The sequence below is a fragment of the Phyllobates terribilis genome, unplaced genomic scaffold (assembly GCF_046119375.1).
Source record: "Phyllobates terribilis strain yellow unplaced genomic scaffold, ASM4611937v1 Scaffold_4__5_contigs__length_816908805, whole genome shotgun sequence".
Lineage (NCBI taxonomy): Eukaryota > Metazoa > Chordata > Amphibia > Anura > Dendrobatidae > Phyllobates > Phyllobates terribilis.
This window is the reverse complement of record NW_027362764.1, coordinates 50,944,147-50,958,071: the sequence shown is the minus strand read 5'-3', so window position 1 is coordinate 50,958,071 and position 13,925 is coordinate 50,944,147. Positions and strand designations below refer to the sequence as shown.

The 13,925-nt window shown below is 46.0% G+C and overlaps 1 protein-coding gene across 1 annotated transcript in view; it reads left to right on the top strand.

Moving 5' to 3' along the window:
• The window catches only part of LOC141264166 (asparagine synthetase [glutamine-hydrolyzing]-like), a 237,247-nt gene that overhangs the window by 181,698 nt on the left and 41,624 nt on the right, over positions 1 to 13,925 (top strand). Inside the window, exons 10-11 of the mRNA XM_073676476.1 lie at positions 2,813 to 2,894; positions 2,981 to 3,133. Of these exons, the coding sequence (XP_073532577.1) occupies positions 2,813 to 2,894; positions 2,981 to 3,133 (235 nt within the window). The remainder of the gene's footprint in view (positions 1 to 2,812; positions 2,895 to 2,980; positions 3,134 to 13,925) is intronic.

The following is a 13,925-nucleotide window of genomic DNA, read 5'->3' as shown; positions in this document are numbered from 1 at the left end:
TTCTTGAGAAACTGCCATAACAAGTGAAGACTGAGAGGAGGGGGCATCTTTGCATGCAGTATGGACAGGGGATTGCCTTGCACACACAACAGGGGGTTCTATCACACGCACAACAGCGGAAGAAGCAGTGGTGACACCCGCTGACACTGGTCGTGGACCCTGGGGTTCGCCTCACAAAGTCGGGTGCTTTGCTGCCATGTGCCTGATCATGCTGGTGGTGGTCAGGCTAGTAGTTTTGTCACCCCTGCTGATGCTGGTATGGCAGGTGGTACAAATGACCTTTTTGGGGTTATCAGCAGAGTCTTTAAAAAAATTCCAGACTCTGGAAGACCTACCGGTTGTACTGGCAACGTCCCTCGTGTTGGTGTTACGGGGAACTGTTGCCCGCCTTCTGTGTGCGGCCACCACACTTCTTCTTCCTGCCAGTTGGGGTACTCTGCCTCCCTCCCCCTGTGTGCTGCTGGCCTCGCTCTGCGTGTCCTCCTGCCACGTTGGGTCAGTTACTAGATCATCCACCACCTCCTCCTCTTCCACTTCTGCACCACGGTCCTCCTCCTCACTTTGTGGCAATTGTGTCTTGTCATCGTCCACCTCTTGTGACAAATTGCCAGCGTCGACTTCCTGTGGCCGTGGCTGTTCAAATATTTGGGCATCGCTACATGGGATCTCCTCTTCCACCACTTCAAGCGGAGCAGGCGAGGGGCACAAATATGGAAATGGACCAGTGAACAGCTCTTCAGAGTGTCCAAGTGTGGGATCAGTTGCTGTCTGATGACACTCGGCATGGTGGGAGGAAGGAGCATCAGGGTGAGGAGGAGTATGTGGTCGAGACTCACGGCTACTAAAACTTGACCGTGTGGAAGACAGACCGGAGGTGGTGGTGCCCAGGTAACTGGAAGTATTATCTGCTATCCAATTAATAACCTGTTCACACTGATCAGTTCGCAATACTGGTGTTGTAGTGTGCTTCCCTAGTAATTCGGTCAAGAAGTGGGAGCGAGAAGATGTGGCTGTTGGTTGTGGCACATTTTCACCTTGGCCACGGCCCCGTCCTCTTCATGCACCATCACCAGAACGTCCAGTTCCACGTCCCTTGCCACGCGCCTTGCCCATTGTAAATGAAGTAAAATAGCTTACACTCTCACTATCAATGGAAAAAGAGTAATGAAAAGGAGATTAGAACCGTAGAAGAGGAAAACCACAGTTCTTTTTGTCTGGCCTAAACCAGAATCTTTTAAACAGATATATTTGTGACTAAACAGACAGGGAGACACTATTACTGTTTTTTTTTACGTAAAACAGGCCAAAAGCTGGATAATACAGAGATTTGAACCGTGGAACTGCAAAACCACAGTTCTAATTTATTGGCGTATACCAGACTTTTTTAAACAGATATATTTGGGGCTGAACAGTCAGCGACACACTCAAACTGCTTTTTTTATTTAAAAGAGACCCAAAAGTGGATAATACAGAGATTTGACCCGTGGAACTGCAAAACCACAGTTATAGTTATGTGGCGTACACCAGACTCTTTTAAACAGATATATTGGTGTCTGACCAGTCAGGGAGACACTATTACAGTTTTTTTTGCGGCAAAAAAATGCCAAAAGCAGGATAATACAGAGATTTGACCCATGGAACTGCAAAACCACAGTTCTATTTTTCTGGCCTACACCAGACTCTTTTAAACAGATATATTGGTGTCTGACCAGTCAGGGAGACACTATTACAGTATTTTTTATGGCAAAAAATGCCAAAAACAGGATAATACAGAGATTTGACCCGTGGAACTGCAAAACCACAGTTATAGTTATGTGGCGTACACCAGACTCTTTTAAACAGATATATTGGTGTCTGGCCAGTCAGGGAGACACTATTACAGTTTTTTTTTACGGCAAAAAATGCCAAACACAGGATAATACAGAGATTTGACCCGTGGAACTGCAAAACCACATTTCTATTTTTCTGGCCTACACCAGACTCTTTTAAACAGATATATTGGTGTCTGAACAGTCACAGACACACTCAATTTTTTTTTGTGCTGGGGGGAATACCAAAAGGTTAATAAGACGCGTATTTGGACAGTCTGACTGAGGAAAAAAAATTATTTTTCCTGGCCCCTGAGACTGGGGTGATAAGTCTAGCAATTTGACCAACAGGAGCACACAGGACTAATGCAGTGTTTGCTGGTATAACCACTGCGTCTCCTATACAGCCTGCCTGCCTGCCTGCCTGATATCTGGGATGGATATTAGTCCTGGGAAGGACTGTTTGTTTGATTTGGCAGACTTTAGAGACCCTACACTACCTATTTCGCACTATATATCTCTCCCTAACTCAGCAGCACTGACCCTACACTGGCTGATCCGGAGCAACTGTGTCCAAGATGGCGGCGCCCGATTTTAAATACTCGAGGTGATGCTGTGCTGCCAGCCAATCACTGTAATGCCCACAAACAACATGGCTGCGGCATTACAGTGACTGGCTGGCAATCCCTGCATGTTCATTGGCTCTGTAAAGAGCGCCAAACGTGCAGGGCGGAGACCCGAGCTCCCGCCCGAGTAACCCGGAAATGCTCGGTGCTCGCCGAACATCCCGAGTAGCGTGATGCTCGGGTGAGTAACAAGCAGTGTCGAGCATACTCGCTCAACACTAGTAATGAGTAGTCGGGATCGTGTGCTTGCGAATACCTGACAAAATGACGGCACGGTGTGATCTCCCCGGTGTCACCCTTGTGACGGCCCTGACACCGTACATTACTATTATGCAGAGCATTTTGTATACACATTCTTTGTAATTTTTTTTGTGACAGCCTTGAACTTCGCGTGCCTTTCCTGGATCACCGCTTTACTGCATACTACCTCTCTCTGCCCCCCGAGCTGCGGGTACCTAAGGTGCGGTATTCTGCTTTATTATGTACATTGTACTTCTTGCCCTCGGATGGGGCTACATTCCGACTATAGTTTGTTATTCTGCACAGAATGGCGTAGAAAAGTACCTCCTGAGAGAAGCCTTCGAGAGCTCCGACCTCATCCCCAAAGACATTCTGTGGAGACCCAAGGAAGCGTTCAGCGATGGATTGAGCTCCACGAAGTCCTGGATTTCTATTTTGCAGGAACATATTGAACAGCAGGTACAGGGGTCTGAGATAAATTAGGAAGCTGCGTGGGGAACATACATATATGTGACTCTGTTGGACCTCCCCTATGTATATGTAGGAAGCGGGAGGCCAAGACAGTTAGCAGTGTTACTTACCAAGGGTGGAATTCCCAGGATACAGCAAACCTGTGTCCAAGGAAAGCAGCCAACACCAAACTTGCCAAATAAACTTTTACTGTTGAATTCAGAGAGTGAGTTTCCGGCAACCGACAAAATGAAACAAGTTAACTCACACACACACCCAGTCAGGCCTGACCGGGACCACTGTGCTGTGTTACTCAGTAGGACCGGAAATATTGACTACGATACCATAATTTATCTAGTCGTGCACCTGCCTAGTGCATTAAATGTATGTAGTGTGAGGTTCCGTTATGGTCAAGGACGACCATATTTACAGACAGGAGGTATGAAGGGTGAGACAGGGACTGTCATATACCTTCCCCTGAAGACATCAATTGTAGTGTGAATACTGATATGTGGTTGCATTGTGTTTTATTCTATAATGCAAAAAATGCATAGAGTGTTATAAGAACTGATGCTGCTGTGTTGGTCCTGTATTGGTAATGCCTAAGGTAACGTGGTACACTCCGCTCAAGGGTAGGGACAGTTTAGGACATAGTATAGGGCTTAGTTAGTGATAGATAGGCAATGGTGGGCCTATTAGTGTGTAAAATATAGCGTTCAGTATAGGAACAGGATAGGGTACAGTGAAGTCAGTGTTAGTGAGTGAGGTTCGTGTCAAGTGGAAGTTCAGGTGGCAGTGGGCTGGAGGCACATGGAGCACATAGCATTCTGACAGCATGAGGTCGTACCGAATTTCCTGCGGACATCCCTGTAATGTCCGGGGACAATGGCCCGAACTATGCACTGGGAAGTGTGCCTTATTCCCATCCATACCCAAAACGCATGAGGGAAATGTAATGACTATCGGGAGTGCTGTGGTGCCGTATGGCACCCTCCAATTCCAGTTTCATCAACACTGTACAGCTCTGCTTATGTACAGCTCTGATTATTCCTATGCTTGATCCTCCTGTCAGCCCCAGTGATCTCCTGTCTGGCACCACAGCACTTCCGAGATTCGTTACATTTCCATCACATTTTGCCATTCAGCTTCCTTTATATGGAAGGGAATAAGGCACACTTCCCAGTGCCTGATTCGGGCCATAGGCTACGGACATTACAGAAATGTCTGCAGGAAATTTAGTAAGACCTCATGCTGTCAGAAAGCTATGTGCTCGACCTGCCTCCAGCCCACTTGCACCTGAACTTCCACTTGACACAAACTTAACACACACTAACACTATCTGACTAATCCAAGAAATGCTTCACTTTTTTGCTTGACCCCACCTTTTCCCATGCTGGGCTTGTCTCAAACATTTAACTGTATCCTATCCTGTTCCTATAATGTACAATATATCTAATACTATATCTGCCTTAATGTTCCTATCTATCACTATGTCCTAAACTTAATGCTGTGACCTCTATAAGGCACTAATTGTTGCACACACGACGCTAGGTTCAGATAGGTGCAAGACAGGTTACATGCAGCTCCTCTCAGGCACACTGGGGTATTGACCCTCAGGCGCAGACACATAGGTTGTTTCACTTGCTGACCAGACACACTTGACAAGAGCCCTCATAAACGGTAGAAAAGTAGCATTTAATAAGAAGCCGCACAGCTAGTGCAAGTTAAGTCTTATAAGCAACTGGCTCCAGTGACAAACAGTACAGTTTCCTTAGCAGCACAGCAGTTCACAGTCTTCCCAGTAGTACAGGACAGCACAGTTCTAATACAAAGGTACATTAATGAACACAGCAATCAATACAGCACAGTGAGATGGATGAGGAGGGAGGATTTGCTGACGGAGATAATCCCTGTGACATCATTTCTTACAGTCCTTATCTTTCTGCTTGACAATACTGTGCACTGCTAGTTCAGGAACTCTACCTGACCTGTGCTTAGCGTCACTCCTGATTTGAATCTTTTTCACATGCAGGGGCGCTTCTGTCAGATGCAGAACACACACACCACCTTTCTCTTCGGCTCCAGCCAGACAGTAAACAACTTCCTCACAATCCTTCTGGGGCTCTGCTAAAACACTCCCCTTCTCCTGTGACTGTGTTAACCCCTCTAGTTGCTGGATGCTTCTGGAGCACAACACTTCCTGTCTCATGTGCTTGTGTTTCTTCTAATAGTTGCTGAATGCTTTTAAAGCAAAGCACTACTTCAATATGTCACACTCTTCCCTCATTTTTGAATGTCGTCCTCGACATTCGTCTTAATTGGTCAATCTGACCAATTCTGAGACAGTGGTGAAAGTTGGATAGCTTTATATACAAATTGGAATTGACAAATTGGTATAACGTTCATAAACATTGATAACAACCTATTCTTATGACCTTTTTCTTGTAGGACGCCTGTAAGAAATAAACAATTAACACAATTAAAACAATCAGCATCTCTTCAGCTGGAGCTTTTCGTACGTCTTCAACCAGCTCTCTTATTTATGCTTTAACAGTTCTTTGTTTCTACAAAGTCTTTTAAGGAAAGTCAAAGCATGAAAACAAGTCTTTCCAGTAGGCAACATCTTACATACTGCCTCTCGGTGATGAATACCACTCAAGTGGGCTTACCTGGTCCACAGGCAGAGATACCTGTTTCCAGTCGACAGTCCTTGGCACTTGACTCGGTTCACTAAGTGTCTCATACGTCAGCATCACCGGCCTCCTCACTTCTCGAGTCGACATCCTCCTGGTGGGTCGTTCCTCAGAGACCACAGGTTCTTCGGTCACAGAAGTTTCTTCCGCCGCACTCATTTCCCGTGCTTCCTCGGATGCTCTTGGAGCTGCCTCTGTAAGTTCCTGTACTTATCCTGAGTCGCTTGTTTCCGCACGGTCTGGTAATTCCCCTCCTCCTAAGCGTCGATCGGTCTCTTCAGGGGCCGTTGTTCGATCATCAGATCTGAATTGGACTTCATCTGTACTCCTTGGTATGAACTCTGGAGCCTCAGGACTTAGTTCACTCTCCGGAGCTTCAATCTGTGGTAGTCCCTTAGTTGATCTCGGACTATATCGGTCTACTTCTGGGAAGTCTTGTTGTTGTGGGAGATAATCACAGGGTAGTAGTAAATTCCGATGGACTAATCTGGTTTTCTTGTCTCCCATTTCCAATCGGATTTCATACACTGGGCTGTCATCAGCTTTCCTCTTTACGACTACATACACCTTGTCTTCCCAGTACGAGCAAAGTTTTCCTGGACCGTCCTTCTCACGTACGTTCTTCACTAGCACCCGACTTCCCGGTGCCAATTCTGCTCCATAACATTTTCAATCATAATACTCCTTACTCTTGCTCTGTCCTTGCATAACCTCTGTTGATTAGATCTTGTAAATACTCTTTCACTTCACTGTGTAATGGTTTCGGCACAGACATGTAACTTCTGGAACTGGGGTTGTGTCTTTCAAATTGATTTTCAATTGCAACGACGGGATACAGCCTATATCAGAGTCATCTTTAGAGAATGCATGACACTCTTCTCTCAGCATCTGTTTTGCTATCGCTCGGTCTTCAGCACACAAGTGTTCCAGGGATACTGGGGTATCCCAGGACCCTGAGGTGGGTCGTGCAATTTCCTTCCCTGTGCAACTCCTGTTCCTTGGTGGGGAGACTGAATTCATGGTAGACCCCTGGGTGGGTCTCACACTGGCTGGATATACCGTTTCAACGGTTTCAATGTGACCTAACACAGTCTTTGGATCCAGTCTAATTTCGTGTTTTGTAGTATTCATCACCGGTGCCGTCACTCGAACAAACCCACCAGTTGGAATCGTAAGCACAGTCTCACCTTGAACTAGGCCTTCTGGAAGTTCTGAGGAGTCTTTTGGCTTGCACAGTCTTTTCTGGACTTTTCTTCCCGGTTCTACCTGGACTCCACACCTCACACCCACCATTTGGTTTGCAGGGATGATGGTTGGGTGCCAGCCTACCTTGACCTCTTTTAGGTTCATTGTATTCTGTGCTTTCTTCACATTTTCCACCATGGCGTTGGGTATGGCAACTGATGGAGCAATTGCATCCACCACCAGTGTCCCTGACTTGTGTTTCGTGATGACCTCACTGATTACATTATAACCCAGGATAGGATCTTCTGCCACGTTCTGATCACTGGTCACAAGAAAAGGTACGAAAAGCTCAATTGTGTTGCTGTTCTTCGTGGCCCTCAGTTGGAAATTTACTTCTACCCAGCCTATGAAAGGGCTTTCAGTCTGGTGGACAACTGTGCCGTGGAGTTCCACTGGTCCTAAGAGTTCTTTTAGCGACCGAAGGCAGGTATGTGGCAGGCAACGCCTTCTCCATTCTTCATTTAAAAGGCTCGCTTGGGCTCCTGTGTCCCACAGTGCTTTTACCTGGAGTCCATCTAGCTGGCACTGTATAAAGCACCTTTCACCGATTAGGCTGATGAGGCTATCTTTACTGACCAAGGAATCCTCATCCCAGGAGTACATCATTTGACCTCCACACTGGGCAATAAGTAACTGATGCCCCTGTCTCTCTTGCAGCTGTTGTAGACGGGAACACACTTGGGGATAGTACTGACGCAGCCGTTTTACCTCATGTGCTGTTCTGGGGTTTGGTGAGATTTGGATTTGCTTCTGGGGCCTCCTCCGTGTCATATTTACCAGTCGCCTCGCACTGGCAACCTCCTGCCTTTTAACCCAAATGACCGTGACCATTGGCATTCCTTGGCATAATGTCCTTCCTCACCACATCTTAGACAGTGGACACACACCGTACTCTGATGAACGGCACGCTTCACAAGCCGGGTATCTTCTGTTTTGGAACCCACTCCTGGGTCTGAGGGATACCGGTTCTGGCCTGGAACAAATCAACTTTTTAACCTTAATCAACTCAGCACGCAGTTCTCCTATTACTTCCTCCCAGTCAGCGCTGGTGGTTATCTCTTTTGTTGGTGATTTAAGGTTCCCTCTCAGAGGCATCACTGGAGGGTCTCCATGATGATATTCGGACTGACCACTGGGGGTCTCCAACTTCACCTGACTCATTTTGGGGATTTTATGAGCAGAGCCTTTCTTTAACTTCTGTTCGCTCTCTGACTCCAAACTAGCTGCCTCATTCATTTTTTCAATTAGGACTTCTTCCAGAATGCCAGGATCTTCTAGGTAATGTTTCAGCTGCAACTTGATGTCTTTGTTGATTAACCCCATTCCCAATGATCTTAAGAACTTCTTCTGGACTAATCCAGCATCAAACTTCTCTTCTGCTTCTACATTTCTGGATGCAAATAACAGTCTATCCTTCAGTTCAATTGCTCTGAACAAGAAACTTTGGGGTAATTCATTATTTTCCTGTGAGAGGTTAATGAGTCGGTGGAAAAATTCTGAAGCACTCTCTTCTTTATAGTGCCCTTTTAAAATCATCTTCAGCTGTTGCAAGGTCAGTTGACTCTTCATTTAATACTACGGAGGTTCAGTCCTGGGCTGATCGCTTTCACCACCCCCTCAACGATCTCATCTGACTGGTAGCCTTTCTGTAATAAATAGCAAGAGGGTAAAACATAACCTTTATTCAGTATTATTTTAAAAAAGGTTCAAAAAAAGGTGCAAAGTGCATGCATAAGTACAAGAAGTACCAAAGTACAAAAATATTAAGACACAATAGGAAACTTATCCTTATCCTGATGGTGTTCCTATATAAGAAATAGGTCACACAAGACCTTTGAAGAAATAATTTCTCAGGTAAATGATGAATACTAACAAAGATAATCTCACTGGTATAATTCACCAAACAACCATGTCCTCTCTAGCTATTACCCATCCATAATTCAGCCAAATAAGATAAGGTATTGATGTAAATACAATACACAGCATATGGGAAAGGTATATGCTAGTAAGTATATAAAGCAACTCAGCCAACCATATAGAACAACAACAACAGCGAGAATGTATTCATTATATCCACAACTGAATAAACTATTTTGTGGCATTAAACATTATTATATAATCATAGAGGAAATTTTTCAACTTATCTGATCCTCCATTAATGATGGGTATGCAGTCTCAACGCAGGCAGGCTCCCGACACGTTTCCCTTTGATCATCAGGGGAGTAAAGTGCCTATAATCATGCCCCCATTCGTTGGATATGCTTTAGTGGCTGGTTAGTAGTACCCATTGCTGCAGTGCCTCTTATACATGTGCTGCATGCTGAAAACAGCATTTACTTCCGGGTATGACGTCATATCCTGTGCAGGACGATAAAAATGACAACTTCCGGTCTGTGGAACGCACTAGAGTCGTGCATGTGCAGTATGCACATCTGTCCCAGGATCTTGAATTCTTTCCTTAAGATGATTTGTGGTGTTAGAGAGGACTGTCTCCCTGATTTATCTTACCCAAGCAGGTTAAAGGTCCTGTCTGAGTCTAGCACCCGTTCAGAGGTTTTAGTCGATTCCTGCAGGGCTGTTGTTAGGCCTTTGAATTGTTCTTTCAATTCCTGTAGTTCAGTCTGTTAACGGGGATTCCCATTTTTGGTAATTGGTGCCGCCCCTCCATCCTTCAACTTCAACCTGGTTAGAAACTGTGTTAGTTCCTGGAGGAATGTCCCCATGACGTCTTCAGCTTCTTTCTCCCCCAGCTCATCCATTTTTTAATTAATGGCAGCTAACAGTTCCCTGCAGTTGTGTGCTTTAGAAATCTGTTCTTCTGACATCTTTATATGTTCTGCTGCTGTTCTCAATTCTTCACAGGTTAACTGAAGAAGCATCTCACTAATTCTGTCCATTTGTATTTCCACATCCATTGCTGCTAGTGAGTTTTCTTTAGGGCTGGTTCCCTTTAACTGGTGTAGCAGAATTGAATTGCTGTGCTGCTGTGTTTTTCCAGACACTTTTCCTCTTCTCCCTCTACACGCTAATTCCCCGCTCAGGACTCCCCGTACAGGCCACCAATGTTACACGAACGCTGCTAGGTTCAGATAGGGTGAGACGGATTTCATGAATTCTTTGGAATCCTGGGGGAACCTGTTATGATCTGCAACATGTACTAAGGAAAGAAGGGGGAAAGCTGTCCTTACAGTAAGACTAAGCTGAATCCCTACGATGTAGTGGGCCGCCTGTTCCTTGCGAACAGACCCGCCTTAGTCCTCGGCTAGTCTGAACGAAGACCTAAAGCATATAGGGGAGGGGTCCCTAAAAGAACTAAGGACTGGAACAAAAATGGGACACCTCCTAAACAGAGAAGTTGTTGCAGAACACAAAAAGATAAACTGACAAAAAGGTAGTAGAGGTCCCAATAGGACCAAGCGAACTGACAGAGAAAGGCACAGAAGCACCTAGCTAGCAAAACAGTCAAACAACATTGAAGTCCAGCACAGCCAAAAGGGCGGAGCTGGAATATAAAGGCAGGTGGTCACGTGACCGCAAAACACAAGATGGAAAAAACAAACAGGAGGGTTATAACAGAACCGTTACTCGAGGGCGACCATAGACCATGTGCTGCAGCTTCTGTCAGGCACACAGGGGTATTGACCCTCAGGCACAGACACATAGGTTGTTTCACTTGCTGACCAGACACACTTGACGAGTCCTCATAAATGGTAGAACAGTAGTATTTAATAAGAAGCCGCACAGCCAGTGCAAGTTAAGTCTTATGAGCAACAGGCTCCAGTGACAAACAATACAGTTTCCTTAGCAGCACAGCAGTTCACAGTCTTCCCAGTAGTACAGGACAGCACAGTTCTATTGCAAAGGCACATTAATGAACACAGCATTCTTTACAGCACAGTGAGATGGAGGAGAGGTGGAAGGTTTGCTGAGGGAGATGATCCCTGTGACACCATTTCTTACAGTCCTCATCTTTCTGCTTGATAATAGTCTGCACTGCTAGTTCAGGAACTCTACCTGACCTGTGCTTAGCTTCACTCCTGACTTGAATCTTTTTCACATGCAGGGGCTCTTCTGTCAGATGCAGAACACACACACCGCCGTTCTCTTCGGCTCCAGCCAGATAAAACAACTTCCCCACAATCCCCCTGGGGCTCTGCTAAAACACTCCCCTTCTCCTGTGACTGTGTTAACCCCTCTGGTTGCTGGATGCTTTGGGAGCCCAACACTTCCTGTCTCATGTGTTTGTTACTTCTAATAGTTGCTGAATGCTTTTAAAGCAACAGCACTACTTCTGCATGTCACATAATGGTTCAAAAAGCTGAATCTGTTGGGCACTGGTGCCTTCAAGTGACTGTATCTGCCTTTCTAAGTTTGGTGCAAACGAACTGTGTGTGCGTGGACGCTTCCACCATAATCCCTGCACTGAGCCTGAGCTTGGAAATTACCAAACTGCATCTTGTCGCTGTAGAGATGCATCCACCCAGATGACGGCTGTGTGTCCAAGGGATGGTGAGACTCTAACCAGTGCGTGGTACCACAGCTGGATTGCTGGAGGTCCCTACGAGTGTGTCGCTGATATCGGATCCCGGGGAATTCGGCTCCTCTCCTTCCTCTGGATGTGGTCACTCCAAACTTCTTCCTGCTGGTGGAACTGGAATGGGACAGTATCCTCTGCTACGCAGTGTGGTTTTTGTCTCCCTAGGACACATGGTTCCATGGATGGTGATGGATGGAGATGTAACACTTCCTCCTTCTCCAGCTCTCACCTTCTTCTCCCTCAAGCCTGGGACTCTGTTTGGTTCTGTCAAAATGCATTTCAAACCAACAGAACAAAGTCCATTTAACATGGCACAAGTCTCTGCCAACAGAAGAGCTGTTTCTATGTCTCCTCAAGGAACTGGGTATCTGTATCTGTATATATATCCTGCACACAAGTTTCAGCCAGAGTCATAGAAGAGTTACAGAGGAAACAGTGGCCTCCTGTGGCCAGTGATTAGTACTGCAGGCAATCAGTGTTCCCAATGTCCATGTACATTACTATTGAAACAGAACAGCAGCTGCAAATTACATGCAAATGGTTAATGGAGGGTGACGGTCAGCGACATATTACCCATCACCTCATACGCCACCCCATCATGTGTGTAACGTTGTGTGGGTACACCCCCTGTGATCCTAGTGCATCTCCGCAGCGCCGATGCGGCCGTTTCTCCCTGTGCATTATTTCTTATGAGAGCCATGGGTTGTGCAACACTGTCTCTGGGAGGACAATATCACGAAAGCCGGACCTTCAGTCCTTAAAGGAGAACTCATGGCCCACCAATCGACCTGTATGGGCGGGTCGACTCTCCTCAACTCAGGTTTCCACATAAGGTACCGCCTCCCACGATCATCTAATTGACCCGACATTTTCTTGGCCCGCTTTCATCAGGGGCAAACACATCCTTATGCACAGGTCTCAGGTAATTGTGTAAAACCTCTCTCAAACGGTCGCCACCAACCTGTGCGCCGTTCTCAGCTGCAGTTGGTGCTCCTGGGCCATTGCGGTAGTGGTCCGGGTAGGGTCAGCCATGGGGTCGGGCATGTGTAAATCCTCAATTTCCCTACCTGCCCTTTCGATCATTAACATGTGCGCCTAGTAACCTGTCGTTACTCCGATTGCTGTACGCTCACAGAAACTCGGGCAGGTATTCAGGCCATCGTGCTTTCTGACTATCTTCCAAGGTCTGCAGCACTTAAAGAAGGGTTTGGTTGAAGCGTTCACACGCACCATTACCTTCTGGATGATAGGGAGTTGTTCTCGACTGTTCGATCCCATTCAGATGATAGAGTTCTTTCATGAAGATGCCCTGAAAGCATGCCTGTTAATCAGAATGGATCCACTATTGGCCCCTGAATGAAGTGGCGGCCTCCACAACAGATTCTGCAGTCTGGTCCCTGGTAGGTACTGCCACCAACTACTTAGTGAAATAATCAGACATCACTAAACAGTAAGAGTGTCCTGAACTAGAGTATCCTATTTGTACATATAGAGTGTACGGAAAGTATTCAGACATCTTTAAATTTTTCACTCTTTGTTTCATTGCAGCCATTTGGTAAATTCTAGTGTTGAGCGAGCACTAAAATGCTCGGGTGCTCGAAGCTCGGACCGAGCTCACCGTGGTACTTGGGTGCTCGACCCGAGCAACGAGCCCAATGTTAGTCTATGGGAGACCCGAGCATTTTTGCGGCGACACCCCCGGCAGTCTGTAGAAAGCCTAAAAAGTGCCCAAAACGATAGTGACAGTGCTCAAATGACATGGGGACAGCATGGGGATCGCCCAAGGAAGCATTTCTGACCCCCATGTCACTGCTGTCAACAACGTGGTCAGAGGTATTAAGCCACTTTTACGGGCTCACAATAAAATGTTCAAAAAGGAAACTGAAACTATTTTCCTGTGAAATATGTTAAGGAACATCCTTTCCAGGGTAAAGACTTGTGTATAAGGTAAAATAAATAACCAAAAACAAAAATATTCCTCCACACCTTGGGCTATGTTCACAAGTAGCATTTTTTATGCGTTTTTGCACTTTTGTATTGCTTTCAACTGTGACAAATGCATTCACCGGGAAATGTCATTTTAACATTTTACAACCTTATCTGGCCATGTGCTGTGTGACACATGCATACAGTGCTGAAAAGACATGGGAACAGCATGGGGAAGACCCCTGGAAGCATCTCTGACACCCAGGTGACTGCCTAAAAGTGTGCCCATCAGAAGTGATCCTTGCCACATCAGAAGATGCAGACTTGCAACTATCCCCGTGTAAGTCCTTGTCCCAGGGCAGTGTTCAATTATACCTCCCCCATTCCTTGCAATGCAAGC